Here is a 14,384-nt window from a genome sequence, read left to right as displayed (position 1 = left end):
TCCGAGGGATCATGTCATCTCCTACGAGCAGCAGATGTTCTTGAGTCCCTACTCCGAAGCATGCTGGTGTAAATACTTCCCAACCACGCTAACCGGAGTGGCGGGAGAGTGGTTTAGATCGCTGCCGAAGGGATCGATCAAGAGTTGGAAAAAGCTGAAAAAGAGATTCTGCACACAGTTCGTGAGCAACAATCGCCCCGAGCGAACCACAGCAGAACTGACCTCAATCCAACAAGAAAGAGACGAAAGTCTGAGAGAATTCATGGCCAGATTCATGAAGGAATCAACAAACATACCAAACTTGCAGCCAGACATGGCCATCTTCGCCTTGAAGCACGCGCTCCAGGAAGGGAAGTTCCGTGACGAACTCTCAATGAAGAACCCCTCCAGAATAGCTGACGTGCTCCAAATGGCTGATGCGTTCATCAGAACCGAAGAGTTCAACAAGGCCGCTGCAAGACTGAAAGGATCGTCGGATCCGAGAGACACAAAGAATACTCAGAGCAAGCCCGAGGGCGGCTCAAGGAAGGGGAAAGAGAAAGTAGGAGCTAGAGAGATGAGCCCGAAGAAAGACGGGAGAAGGGGTGAACTTCAACCCAAGTACACCAACTACACTCCACTAGCTCTGCCCCGAAAGGAGATATTCAGCCTCAATAGAAATGACGAAAAGTGGAAACTACCTGGGAAGCTCAAGTCCAACCCAGCTCGGAGAAACAAGAACAAATGGTGCGAGTTCCATGATGACTTCGGTCACCATACCGAAGAATGCAACTCGCTGAAAGACAACATTGAGGACCTCGTTCGCCGAGGCTACCTGAAACAATACTTGTTAGACCGGAGGGAGGAAAAAGAAAAGGCCGCAAGCGGCAAACAACACGAGCAACCCCAGAAAAGGGTCTACGAAGCAACAGGGCACAAGAAAAATGACATCCTAGTGGTGTTCGGGGGACAGAAGTCTGGCCAGGCCAGCAAAAAACACCTAAGAGCCCTCTCCCATCGGGTCAACTTCAGCGCGGTTGGAGACAACCAACCACACCCCCCGAACATGACCTTCACTGCTGATGATTGCTTCGGAGTCCAGTACAAACATGACGATCCTCTGGTCATTTCCATGGACCTCAACAACCACAACGTACATCGAGTGTTAGTCGACGGAGGAAGTGCCGTCAACATCATCTTCAGAAACTGCTTCGAGCAGCTGATCCTCGAAGAACCAGAGGAAGCACTGACGAAAGTCAGTTATCCTCTGATCGGATTCAACGGATCCGCAGCTATCCCTCGAGGAAAGATCACCCTGCCAGTCACAGTGGGCGAAGGCCAGGCAGCAAAAACCCTTCGGGACGAATTTTTGGTGATGGACTGCGACTCCGTATACAACGTAATCATGGGGAGAACCATGATTCACAAGATGCAAGCAGTCCCCTCCACATACCACCAGCTGATGATATACGTCTCGGATGCAGGATTCGCCGAACGAATCAGAGGTGATCAAGAAGTGGCGAGAAGAACCTGCCACACTGCTGTCCGAAAACCCAAATTGGAGGACGGCCCCGAGGAAGGAAAGGGAGCTAAGGGAGAGGAAAGCGAGGCAAAAAGGAGAAGAGCAAGCACGAGAAGCTTGTCTCCCGCAGAAGTTGATGCCCGCCCCGAAACCCTATCTCCCGAACCAGATCAAGAAATGGAGGATATCTTCCTCAAAGATAATTCAGACAGGAGCGTCCGAATAGGCAAGGGCCTAAGCTCGGGGCTCCGAATCGATTTGATCCGACTACTCAGGGATCACAAAGACATCTTTGCATGGTCAGCAGCAGATATGCCAGGGATAAATCCGAAGCTGATTTGTCACAAGCTGGATGTCAACGCTGAAGCTCGGCCAATCAAGCAAAAAAAGAGAAATTACTCCTCGGAGAAAAACAAAGCCATCGCCGAGGAAGTTAAAAAGTTGCAAGAGGCCGGATTCATCGAACCATGCATGTATCCGAAGTGGCTGGCCAACGTGGTGATGGTCAAGAAAGCGAACGGCTCATGGCGAATGTGCGTAGATTTCACAGATCTGAACCGAGCCTGCCCCAAAGACTGCTATCCCCTGCCAAGGATAGATCAACTGGTTGACTCCACCAGCGGCCATGCACTGCTCAGCTTCATGGATGCCTTTTCAGGCTACCACCAAGTATTCATGCAACCCGATGACAGGGCAAAGACAGCGTTCATCACAAGCGCAGGAGTGTTCAACTACAAAATGATGCCTTTCGGCTTGAAAAATGCCGGAGCCACCTACCAGAGGTTAGTTGACCACGTCTTCGCCGACCAGAAAGGGAGGAATGTGGAGGTCTACGTGGATGACTCCATCGTAAAAAGCATCAAGGAGGAAGACCATGTCAAAGACTTGGCAGAGACCTTCGGAAATCTGAGGAAATACAGCATGAAGCTGAACCCAAAAAAATGCGTCTTCGGGGTGAAGTCAGGGAAGTTCCTCGGATTCATGGTGAGCGAAAGAGGAATTGATGCGAACCCTGACAAAGTCCAAGCGGCATTGGATTTACCCGAGCCGAAGACCAAGAGAGATGTGCAGAGGCTAACCGGCAGGTTAGCCGCACTAACAAGGTTCATATCAAAAGCCTCGGACAAGGGAGCCCCCTTCTTCAAGGCACTGAAACCAAAGAACCTCCCCGGAGGAGAAGCAGAACCAGTCAAGAAAAAGGGGGTCCCGAGGAAAGTGGATCCAGAACTGATATGGGAACAGGAGCAAAAAGAAGCTTTTCAGCAACTCAGAGCCCACCTAGCTCAACTGCCGACACTGGCCAGACCAAAGGAGGGGGAAACCCTGTACCTATATGTCGCAGTTAGCCCTGGAACCGTCAGCGCAGTGCTTCTTCGGGAAGAAGAAAAGAAGCAACAGCCAATCTACTTCACCAGCCGAACACTCACAGGAGCCGAAACCCGGTACCCACTCATCGAGAAAGTCGCATATGCAGTAGTGGTAGCTGCACGAAAACTGAGGCCATACTTCGACTCCCACCAGATCACAGTGCTAACTGACCAACCGCTCGAAAAAGTACTCGACAAAATAGAGAGGTCAGGAAGATTGGCTGCCTGGGCCTTCGAACTATCAGAGTTCGGCATCAAATATCAGCCGAGGACAGCAATCAAAGCACAAGCATTGGCAGACTTCTTGGCCGAGTGCTCATACCAGGAAATGTTGGATGATACGAAAAGCACTTGGGAGGTCTTCACTGACGGATCTTCCACAGTAAACGGCTCAGGGGCAGGAGTTGTACTAATCCCCCCGACGGGGAAAAGCATAGAGTATGCATTGAAGTTCGGCTTCAAAGCAACCAACAACGAGGCCGAATACGAGGCCGCAATCGCAGGGATAGAGCTTTGTTTATCCCTGGAGGCCGAACATGTTCGCCTCAAAACTGATTCCCAGCTTGTAGCCAACCAGATCCGAGGGGAGTATGAGGCCAAATGGCCCAGCATGACAGCCTATTTAGCAAAAATTAAATCCTTAACGTCAAAGTTAAGATCCTTTGAAGTCATCCTCATTCCCCGAGGACAGAACACGCAAGCAGACGCACTGTCAAAACTCGCAAGCTCAACACTCGTCGACCTAAACAGGTCGGTCCACGTGGAAGTTCACCAAAAGAGAAGCATCGACTTGCTACCCACCACAGTATGCAGCTTACGTACCGAACCTAGCTGGATGGACGCAGTAGTTGCATACAAAGAAAGGGGAGAACTTCCCGAAGATAAGCTGCAAGCGAGAAAACTGAAAAGATTCAACAGATGGTTCATCATCAGCGCCGAAGGAGAGCTCATGAGGAAATCATTCTCTGCTCCGTTGCTAAAATGTGTGGGTCCAACAGACGCTGACTACATCCTAAGGGAAATCCACCTCGGGATATGCGGAAACCACATTGGAGGTAGGACATTAGCACATAAAGCCCTTCGGGCTGGGTACTGGTGGCCCACTATGGTTTCCGAGGCAAAGCAGATGGCAAGGAAATGCGAGAAATGCCAAAAGTTCGCACCAGCCATCCATCAACCAGCTCAAACCCTACAATCAACACTGTATCCCTTACCATTCGCACAGTGGGGGTTAGACATCATTGGTCCCTTCCCCTCAGCGACGAACCAGAAGAAGTGGTTGATTGTAGGAGTCGACTATTTTAGCAAATGGATCGAAGCCGAAGCTGTCTCCTCCATCACCGAACCTCAGGTCCGCAAGTTCATATGGCAGAACATCATCACAAGGTTCGGCATACCAAGACTGATGGTCTTCGACCACGGGAAACAGTTCGACAACACCCCGTTGCAAAAGTGGTGCAAACAGTTCGGCATACACCTAGCGTACTCGGCAGTCTGTCACCCACAAAGCAACGGGCAAGCCGAAGCTGCTAACAAACTCATCCTCAACGCACTCAAGAAAAGAGTCGAGGATGACAAAAACAAATGGTTAGAAGAGCTACCCGGAACGCTATGGTCCCTTCGGACCACTGAAAAAGAAGCTACCGGACAAACACCGTTCCACCTTGTATACGGATCCGAAGCTGTAATTCCTGTGGAAATCGGAACAGAAAGCCTGAGGATCCAGGCATACAACAGATATGATGGGCTCCAAGGAGAAAGCAACAATCAACTTCTATCCGAAGCTCTCGATCTACTGGACGAAGCTCGGAACGATGCAAGGACACTCAACGCAGCCTATTTGCAGAGGGTCAACAAGCATTACAACCGAAGAGTCAACGCCAGACCTCTAAAAGTCGGTGATCTAGTACTCAGAAACGCCGCCTCGGTTCAGAAAGGACGGATCCATGGCAAACTCTCAGCCACTTGGGAAGGACCATACATCATCCATTCCGAAAAAAGGCCAGGCACGTATATGCTGAAACAGTTAGATGGAACAATCCTGAAGAACCATTGGAATACCGATGTTCTCAAGAAATATTTTGTATGATCTCTGTCTGTAAACCAAGTAAGTTGTTTAATGAGAAGAGGAAAGCCATTGGCACCATGTGTTTCATTAAACTTATCTCTATAATTATTGTCCCTTTATATATATATGCAGCCTCGGATCTGATCAATCCGAGACTAAAAACAGGTTGACTTTGCCCATTCCTTGATAAAATGCAAGAAATGACCAAATCATACACTTCAGGGAATCGTCCAGAATCCTCGGATTCGCGGTACCCTAATAAAATTTGTTCGCAACAAACAGTCGCTCGAATCAAGTTATAAAACTCCGGCTCAGATCCACGGATCGCCGAAGGCATAACTAAAGAGGCAGACTAGCGATCTCTTGCCCAGGTTTCCGAACCACAAGAGATCGGAAGAACAATCCAAACCTCTGAGCAGATCGACGGATTTGAAGAGTCTGGAAACTAAAGAGTCTCTTAGCAGATCTACGGATTTGAAGAACTCGCAAAACTAAAGAGTCTCTTAGCAGATCTACGGATTTGAAGAACTCGCAAAACTAAAGAGTCTCTTAGCAGATCTACGGATTTAAAGAACTCGCAAAGTCAAAGAGTCTCTTAGCAGATCTACGGATTTGAAGAACTCGCAAAACTAAAGAGTCTCTTAGCAGATCTACGGATTTGAAGAACTCGCAAAGTCAAAGAGTCTCTTAGCAGATCTACGGATTTGAAGAGCTCGCAAAAGTTAAAAAGTCTCTTAACAGATCTACGGATTTAAAGAGCTCGCAAGATCAAAAGGTTTTTAGCAAGTCTACAGAAAGAGGAGCTCGAGAAATCTACGGATCTAAAGACCTAAAATTGCGAAGGTACAAATTGAAAAGAAGCAGCCAAGTAACAAACATTCATTTTTTATTCAATATTTGGGGGGAGTACAAATACACTGAAAACCTCAAAAATTGAAAACAAAATGAAACAGTTAAAATCGGCAGCCATCAACAGACAATACCGGCCTACCGAAGTACTAAAGAAAGCAAAAAGAAATGAGTACAACGCAGCGCCGAGGCAAAAGGGGGAAAAGCAAGCACATATTCGGAAGTCCTCAACTGGAACCGACCGACTCTGAAGAAGACGACTGCCCGAATCCCTAACTCTTGGGAGTCTCAGGAGCGGCCCCTAGGGGAGCATCCTTCGAAGAACCCCCAGCAGTGGTATCACCTTCGGAAGTTGCCTTCTGGGCCCGAGCCTCTGCAAGAGCAGCTTGGCGTTCAGCTTCAGCTTCATCTCGATCAGCTTGGCATTCCACCAAGTGGTCCTCGGCCTGCATCCATAGAGGAACTTTCTCGTTCCAAGGGAAGTGAGGCATGTGCTTCGCAAACATGCGCCGAGCACCCAGGATGCCGTTCCAATACTGCTCTCTACACTGATCAGCAGTGTAGAGGTTGACTCGCTCCTGCTCCAGCTTCCGAACATAGTCATCCTTTTCCCGAAGCTTCAGCCGAAGGACAGGCACCTTATCAGCTTGCTGCTGGATCAGCTCCCGATGCTGGACAAAATGGTGGAGCCTTAACTCCACCTCTTTATGCTCCTTGTCGGCCGCTTCAAATTTAGACTTCATCTCCTGGAAGAGTCTATCTTTTTCCTCAAGTTCGCTAGCGAACTTAGCGGCCATATCCTTCTTTTCCTCAGCAAAGGAAGCGATCTTCTCAGCATCCTCTTCAACTCGGAAGATGAGCTGGCCAACCTCGGTCCCGATCTTCTCAGCAGACTCTCTAGCCTCGCGACTATAGTGAAGGTACAGCTGCTTGAGTTCCGTAAGCTCGGAGAGGAGTTGCCCAGCCTTCTGGTCCAAAATGGGAATATCACGAGCATAAGCCTCACGATATTTCCTCAGTTGTTTCTCCTCAACCGAGCTACACTCGGAAGCGAACGAAGACCAGAAAACAGCCTGGGAACGAGAGAAAGATGAGCAAAATAGGAAAAACATAAAACAAAAACACAACTCAAAGAGAAAAATCTAGCAAATTACCTCGTTCAGATAGTACTGGGCCATCATAGCCGGATTCCTCTCTTCGGCCCCAGGAACCCTCCACTGCGGGTTAGCACGAAGCAGATTCTCCCGAGCAGCCTCGGGGCCCACCAAGGATCCCACGTGAGCCAAGGGGTCCTCTCCCAAAATCGGAGCCCTGGCATATCGAGCCATCGCCTCCCTTACTTCTTCGGGGATCCGTTTTAGCGGAACATCCGAACAGGGATCAGCATGGATCAGCCTATCCAGGGCCGAGGTAGAAGTAGAACCCAAAGTTGAGTGGCGCCTCTTCCTCGTCAAACCTTGCTCGGGCTGCTCCTCCTCTCCAGCAGAGGGAACCTCCTTCTGAACCTCGGGGACCGCAGCTTCGGGGCCCGAGAGATCTATCATCTCCTTGTCTGGACTCTTCTCCCTCTCGAAGGGAAGATCAGCAGACTCCTTCTTCTCCCCAGCTACCTCAGGGACATCCGAACCAGGAACAAAATCGGCTTCAATCGCCTCCATCACCTCGGTGATATCCTGGATTTCGATCCCCAAAGCAGCAGATGGTTTAAGGGGAGAAGGGATGATATCTTCCTCGACCAGCGGCTGATCCACGGGCGGCGGTTCAGCAACCACCACACTCTTTAACTTCTGCCCTGGCAAGGGCATGAAGTGAAGAAGATTCTTAGGAGGAGGCATGACTTCCGAAACCGCTTCCTACATAGCAAGCGTTCAAAGATTAGTTTCCGAAAAAGGGAGAAACGAACTACAAAAAATCCAAGTCAGAACAAATACCTTCTCCGAGGGCTGAGAAGCCTTCGCTTTCTTCGGATGCGTGGACGGCCTCAAAAGAGTGCTACCCTTCCTTTTGCGTTGATCCTAAAAAGGGGAGACCAAGGGTCAACGAATATAAAAGAAGAAAAAGGAAGAAATAGAGAAAAAAGCGGGAAATACCCGGTTCCTAGATAAAGTGATATCTATCCGAGCCGGAGATGAAACCGAAGGAACGGCACGCGGCACAGCGTCAGTCCCAGGACCCTAAAAAGATGGTCCAGGACCAAGACGTTAGCCGACGGCCAACCGAAAAGAAAAAGATAAACAGAAAATCGAGCTTATAAATGAACACTCACCGGGTCCGAAGTTGTCTTCAACTCAGGAAGCACAACCTTCACAGGAACAGCTTCAACAGAAGAGGCGGAATCCCACGGATCAGCTCGAACTTCGGATATCCGAGCAACCCCCGAAGGAGACAACACGTAATCCTTCAGACGAGGATTACGAGGGTTATCTTTTCCGAACTTGTACTCGGGAGCCGGGTCGTGAATAGTCTTCAAATCCAAAGAAATGCCCAACTTCTTAGGATCAATGCAGCTAAAGCCGTACTCTGCAAAAACAAAGCACAAAACATGTCAGCAAAACGAAACAGGAAAGAGGACAAACTCACTGAAAAAACGGTCTCAGCCGAAAGACACCTACCCCTGTCAAAAATCCTGCTGAGACCGGCAACAGCAAGAATGTCCTCCCTCAAAATGTAATTGAGATTCGGGAGCCAGCTAGACGGCAGTCGATGGTTATCCTCTTGAGCCAAGAACCACTGGAGGAGGTCCACATAGTGGCGATGGTTCCGATCTGGAGCTGCCACACCCCTCATATCAGGATCAGGAGCCACGAACCACTTCGGAGGACGATAAAAGTTGGGATGCTTCGGATCCGTCGGCACACGGACGAGCAACCACTCCGTCTTCCAATTGTGGTCAGAGCTAAGGTAGGGGTACGCCGTGATGTAGTTCGGATCCCCCCTCTTTCGGGACTTCTTGTTGACAATGGTCCACCAACCATACCCATCACCCTTGGAAGCATGGTTGAGAACCAGATCGTGAAGATCCCGAAAAATAGCGACAGAGCAAGGGAAATTGACGAAGTCACACACCCATCTAAATCCGATTATGTGCCTCATAGATTTGGGTGTGAGCTGGGCCAAACTAATGTTGTACGACACCAAAAGCTCGGATACGAACGGATCCAAAGGAAAGCGGAGACCATTCTCCAAATGGTGAGTATACACGGAAATGAACCCCCTCGGTGGATGAGTCACCCGAGGACGCTCTTGTTCAGGAAGCTCGCACCAGTACCCCAAGGCATGCTGAATTCCGTATAGCTCCTCGGCCTTCCGATGATAATTCCCTAACTTCGCTTCCACCAACCAGTCACCGCTGACCGATTTCTCCAACGGACCGTCGATCTGCGTGGTCTCATGCAAAATTGAGGCATACTTGCCCTTCGGATCAGCTTCCGTCCAATGAACTGGAAACTCGGAGTAACGACGACGAGCACCCGAAAAGCCAGCTCTCTCACCAGAGGTTGCGCGTTCATCTTCGGAAGCATCCCAACCAATCGAACTCTTCACCAGCGGCCTCTCCGAAGGTCGACCCCTCGAAGATTTCGGTAACCTCCCCGAAGGCACGTTCTCTCTCTCACTAGAGGAACCAACAACGAACTTGCTTTTGCCCCTATTCTTTGCCATGGTCGCGAAATCTCGATCTAGGGTTTAGATTGAGGGGTAGAAGGAAGAGCGAAGAAAAAAAGAGAGCTCAGAAGCAAATTACCTTTTTCCGAAGCGGAATTCGCCGATAAAGCGAACAACACAAGTTCCCGAAGTCTAAAGTTGGCCGAATTTCGTAGATCTGAAGAAGCAAATTGCACTGCGATCGCCGGAATTTAGAGAGAGAATGGGTTTGAAATAAGGAGTAAAAAGTTCAAAAGGAGCAAAGCACCCAGTATTTATAGAAAAGATAAAGGGCGCATCAACTTCCTCAAACCCACGATCTCCATGACACATTACAATTCCCAACACTTGTCATCAATGCAAATCATCCCTTTTCAAAAAAGAGAGGGAACTTTCGGACTTCTGACAGCTTGAAACCCACCCATTTAATTCTAAATGGACCGGGTCTGGGGGGCATGTTGTTTGGGCTCCCAATTGATTCTCAATTGGGCCACTAAGTCCAAAGCCCAACGGCTCTAAACAACAACATCAAACCTACCAATGGCTATTCAGCCATCCATTAAGGCCCAAGGCCCAATAACAATAAATGACCTATGGGCATTTATTATGCAAACACTATAAATAGGCCGCCAAGGCTCACACCTCAAGGTACGTCCAATTTACCGCCTTAAGACTACTCTTCTAGAGAACTTCTCTCTAGAATCCGAGCATCATTCTTACTTAGGCATCGGAGGGGCTTTCCTCGGAAACACCCCCGAGGCTAGTGACTTTGCTCTTGTGCAGGTGAATTCGGACTCCACTCATTCAAACAAGCAAGATCTTCAACACATACAAAAGGGCCTTCATTCGAAGCCCATTGTTTCCATCTTTACAACACCGGAACAATAATTAAAAAAAAAGTCGTGTCTTTGGTTTTGTGTTACGTTCTAAACTTCTAATCAAACAGTTGGTTAACATTTTTAATTAAGTTGGTACTAGTATATATGCCCTTGCAGGAGTACGAGTACCTATAAAATGTATAAAAAAATCTCTTAAACGATTAAATACAAAAACGTTTTTAAATATTGTATATCTCTTATGCAAAAAACAAAACCCGAAGTAAGAAACTAAAAAATTATTCAAATTAAGTTATAAATTCATGATAGTCCAAAAAAAAAAAAAATTAAACATATTGTACTCTACCTTCTCTAGCTAGTCTGAATAATTCGAATCCGCAAATCTTTGTATTCTTATTGGTCACGCAACATGGTTCGGTCATTCCTAAACATTGCAACATAAGGACGGTGTCGTTAGTCCTCCGTTAGCCAAGCTAGATACCCTTACTAATGACGGTGCCGTTAGTCCTCTGTTAGCCTAGTTTCACAATTCACCAAATACCCCTATTTTAATACTTATTTCACCAAATACCCCTACTCTGAAACATAATTCACCAAATACCCATAACTTAAAATTACTCATTTTGATGCTCAACGACTAGTTTTTGTGTTTGAAAAGTAGTCATTGTTTATTGATTGCTTATAAATACCCCTTTTCTGAATGGTTATTGTAGTTTAGAAATTATTTTGTTAATTTTATATTATTTTTGTCATGAGTTTTCTTCCCAAGGGCCACTAGAAGAGTCTGCAGACAACATCTGTACATGAATTGCAAGAATGGAGGTTGGAGTGGAGAACTATTCCACAAGCCGTTCTAATTAATGCCTACAAGCTGTCACGAACTTTCTTTCTTAACTACTCCTTTGCACCACCTCAGCTTGTTGCATGGATCACACTTGTAGTAGATTCTTTGTGGATTGAGTGTTGTGTTGGAGCTTCTGATCGATGACAAATTTCCTCCCACAATAACATAATTTGTTTGGGACTCTTACGTCCGTGGACTCATTGGGTGTACGTGAATGATGATTTGGGAAGAAAATTCATGACAAAAATAATATGAAATGAAGAAAACAATTTATAAACTACAATAACCATTCAGAAAAGGGTACTTATAAGCAAACAATAAGCAATGGCTATTTTTAAAACACATAAACTAGTCGTTGAGCATTAAAATAAGGTAATTTTAAGTTATAGGTATTTGGTGAATTATATTTCAGAATAGGGTATTTGGTGAAATAAGTATTAAAATAGGGGTATTTGATGAATTATGAAACTAGACTAACGGCGCCGTCTTTAGTAAGGGTATCTTGGGTATTGAGTCATTTGTGAGGGGTATTTTATGAATTATTGAAACTTGATGGGCGTTTGATGAAATATTGCAAAACTCGGGGGCATTTCATGAAATATCCGTAAGGATTTACATTGTGTGTTTGTAGTTCTTGTAGGATTACAAGGCTTATCGTAGAAGATGCAGAATCATCCATCACATGCATGTGATTTTTTTTTTACGGGGCCTGCTGTGATTTGTACTTCATTATCGGTGTCATAAATGTGCAATTGCACAAACTTTAATTTGGCAATTACTCCCTACGTTTCTTTTTGTTCTTTACGTTTGTCTTTTTACACGTTTATCAACGACTAATTAATGTACATTGAGATTCCTCTGTTTTTTATTTAAACAAGGCAAATTGCCTTTATTTATAATGTTTTCACTTTTACCAAAATTCTGATATTGGGAAATGAGAAAAATATAATGTCCCAATGGAAAACTATGAAAGATTAAATGACCCAATGAATTTAATTATATTGGTTAAAATAATTATTGGACACAAATTTTGATAAAATATTAAAGCATTTATGTGATAATATGAAAGGAAATGTAAAGAAAAATTTGAAACACCCAAAAAGGAAAACGTAAAGAACAAAAAGAAATGGATGGAGTACTAGTACTGTATTATATATTTATTTATTTTGGTAAGCTAAAATATGTAATGTTTCCATTTTGTACCATATACTTATCACGAAATTTGAAAGTGAATAATTATTTAAATTATTTTTTTATTCTTTCTTGTCCATTGCTCTTAATTATTCTTATTTCCAATTTAGTCTCCCCGTTAATCATGCGTAAAGATTTTAGTTGATATTTTTTTTCTTCTACCATTTTAAATTGACCAAATTTCCTTAAATAACAATACATGAGAGATGAGACTTGGGGTTTTGGAACCCTCATATTCATCACCACTCCGTTTTAATAATATGGATATATGTTTTCAGTAATTGTATGCACCTTTGATGGTTAAACACATCACAAATTCTTAATTACATCCGGTGTATAATTAATATTGTAAGTCGGATGTAAAGTGACCTCAAAATGCTTAAAAGTTACCCGATATAATGTAAAAGTTCTTTACTTTTTGGTGATACATTTTTACTTTTTAGTAAAAATTGTCTTCAAAATCAATCATGCGGTGTATGTATAAAGGTATGTATATAATCCTTTAAAAAGTTTATCCTTAAAAATTACTCCGTAATATAAAAAGATAATTAAAACATGTTAAAAATTATAAAATTTTGGATAATAGTTACTCCGTTGTACAATAAATTTGTTGAATACCGCGTGAGTATGCACAAGAGTACAAGACCTATTAAAAATGCATACTCTTGATGAATCGACCCTTACGTGACACCAATGAATGAGTGTCATAGTATAAGATTGGGACATATTTCTATTATCGTAATTTACGACCTTTGACAATACGTACCAATTATCTATGTGATGAAATTATAGAGCACCTTATCCCTAGGTAGCTTGGTGCATACAAGACATTTCAACATGATAGACCAAGGTTGAAGAAATTAGATGCAAGAAGAACTTGATGCCATAGACAGAAACAGACCCACTTTGCACATAAGGTAGACCATGGTTGAAAAAATTAGATGCAAAGAAGAACTTGTTGCTGTAGACAGCGACAGACCCACTTGCAGATAAGGTAGGCAATTGTCTAGCCTACTATATTAACCTTGAATTTTTTTTACGGTTTTTTCATGAAATGCCCCTGAGGTTTGCAATAATGCACCAAATACCCCTGCGCGTTTCAAAATTCATAGAATACCCCTATTTTTTCAAACCTGTTCACCAAATACCCCTATTTTGACTTTCCGTTAGTCCTCCGTTAAGTCGTGTTTATAATTCACCAAATACACCTATTTATAAACTTTTTGCATAGTATACACCTATTTATAAAGTTTTTTGCACCAAATGCCCAAACAACTTATACCATTAATAATTGAATTTAAAGCCCAAAATTGAAGAACAATACATCTGAAAATTGAAGAACAAAACCCATAATATTGAAGAAGAGAATATTAATTTTGAGAGTTTAATTCCTAAAATCGAAAATCTAAACTACAAATTCGAATTCTAGTGTCTATAATCTCTCTCTAATATACCTAAATTCTGCTGTTTTTCGCCCCTTGTTGCTGCCACTGCTATTCTATGCTCACGAAGAACTCGGCTCCAAAATCTAAAATAGGAAAACCAACGAAAATACAAAAACAAATATTGCTCCAAAATCTCCTCTAATTTCATATGCTCCCTCGAACCAAAAAGAAGAACATAAATGCCGAAGAACGAATTCGAGAACGAAAATCTGCACACACACAAAAAAAAAAACGAAAATCTAGTTCTGTATTCTCTCTTAATTGCTGCGCTACCCTATATGCTCTCTACTCTATCTATTTTTGTTCTCCGTCCTTCGAATCCAACCCCCAAATTCGCAAAAAAATCAGCCCAGAAAATAGGGGCAACATGAAGTCTGAATTCAGCATCTTCAATTTCAACAGAAATATGAATTCATGTCCTGCTGGCTTCATCATCGGCATCTTCAATTTCATCTTCAATTTATTACTCAGTACCGCCGCCGTAGTATCATCATCACCATTCATCATCGTCTTAAACCTCCCCTTCTTCATCAAACTTCAATTCACGATTTCAATTCACTCGAAAATTTGGCTTCGATTATTTGGGGATTTGAGTTAGCAATTGATGTTTGATGAAGATGGTTTGAAGAAGGAAAAATTGT

General features: G+C 44.4%; 1 protein-coding gene and 1 long non-coding RNA gene across 2 annotated transcripts; both read right to left on the bottom strand.

The window, feature by feature from the left end:
* Positions 1–5,757: 5,757 nt before the first annotated feature.
* Positions 5,758–7,509, bottom strand: LOC130461318 (uncharacterized). Its single transcript, XM_056829365.1, has 3 exons — positions 6,940–7,509; positions 6,333–6,858; positions 5,758–5,765 (listed from the first exon to the last, which is right to left on the bottom strand). The coding sequence occupies exons 1-3, from the start codon at positions 7,441–7,443 to the stop codon at positions 5,758–5,760; spliced, it is 1,038 nt and encodes a 345-aa protein (XP_056685343.1). The 5' UTR covers positions 7,444–7,509.
* A 61-nt stretch (positions 7,510–7,570) lies between these two features.
* Positions 7,571–8,813, bottom strand: LOC130462007 (uncharacterized). Its single transcript, XR_008922102.1, has 2 exons — positions 7,717–8,813; positions 7,571–7,638 (listed from the first exon to the last, which is right to left on the bottom strand). It is a non-coding gene; the product is annotated as an uncharacterized lncRNA (long non-coding RNA).
* Positions 8,814–14,384: the final 5,571 nt, after the last annotated feature.

This window comes from Spinacia oleracea, chromosome 5, assembly GCF_020520425.1.
Source record: "Spinacia oleracea cultivar Varoflay chromosome 5, BTI_SOV_V1, whole genome shotgun sequence".
In the NCBI taxonomy this organism is placed as follows: Eukaryota; Viridiplantae; Streptophyta; class Magnoliopsida; order Caryophyllales; family Amaranthaceae; genus Spinacia; species Spinacia oleracea.
The sequence above is the reverse complement of the archived record's forward strand: the minus strand, read 5'-3'. Positions and strand labels throughout refer to the sequence as shown.

What these genes read in the sequence shown, in the direction of transcription:
- LOC130461318 (XM_056829365.1), bottom strand. Translation starts at nt 7,443, where the DNA reads ATGGAGGCGATTGAAGCCGATTTTGTTCCTGGTTCGGATGTCCCTGAG. An exon ending in CCCAGTACTATCTGAACGAG is followed by an intron (nt 6,859 to 6,939) that starts GTAATTTGCTAG and finishes TCTCGTTCCCAG; the next exon opens with GCTGTTTTCTGGTCTTCGTT.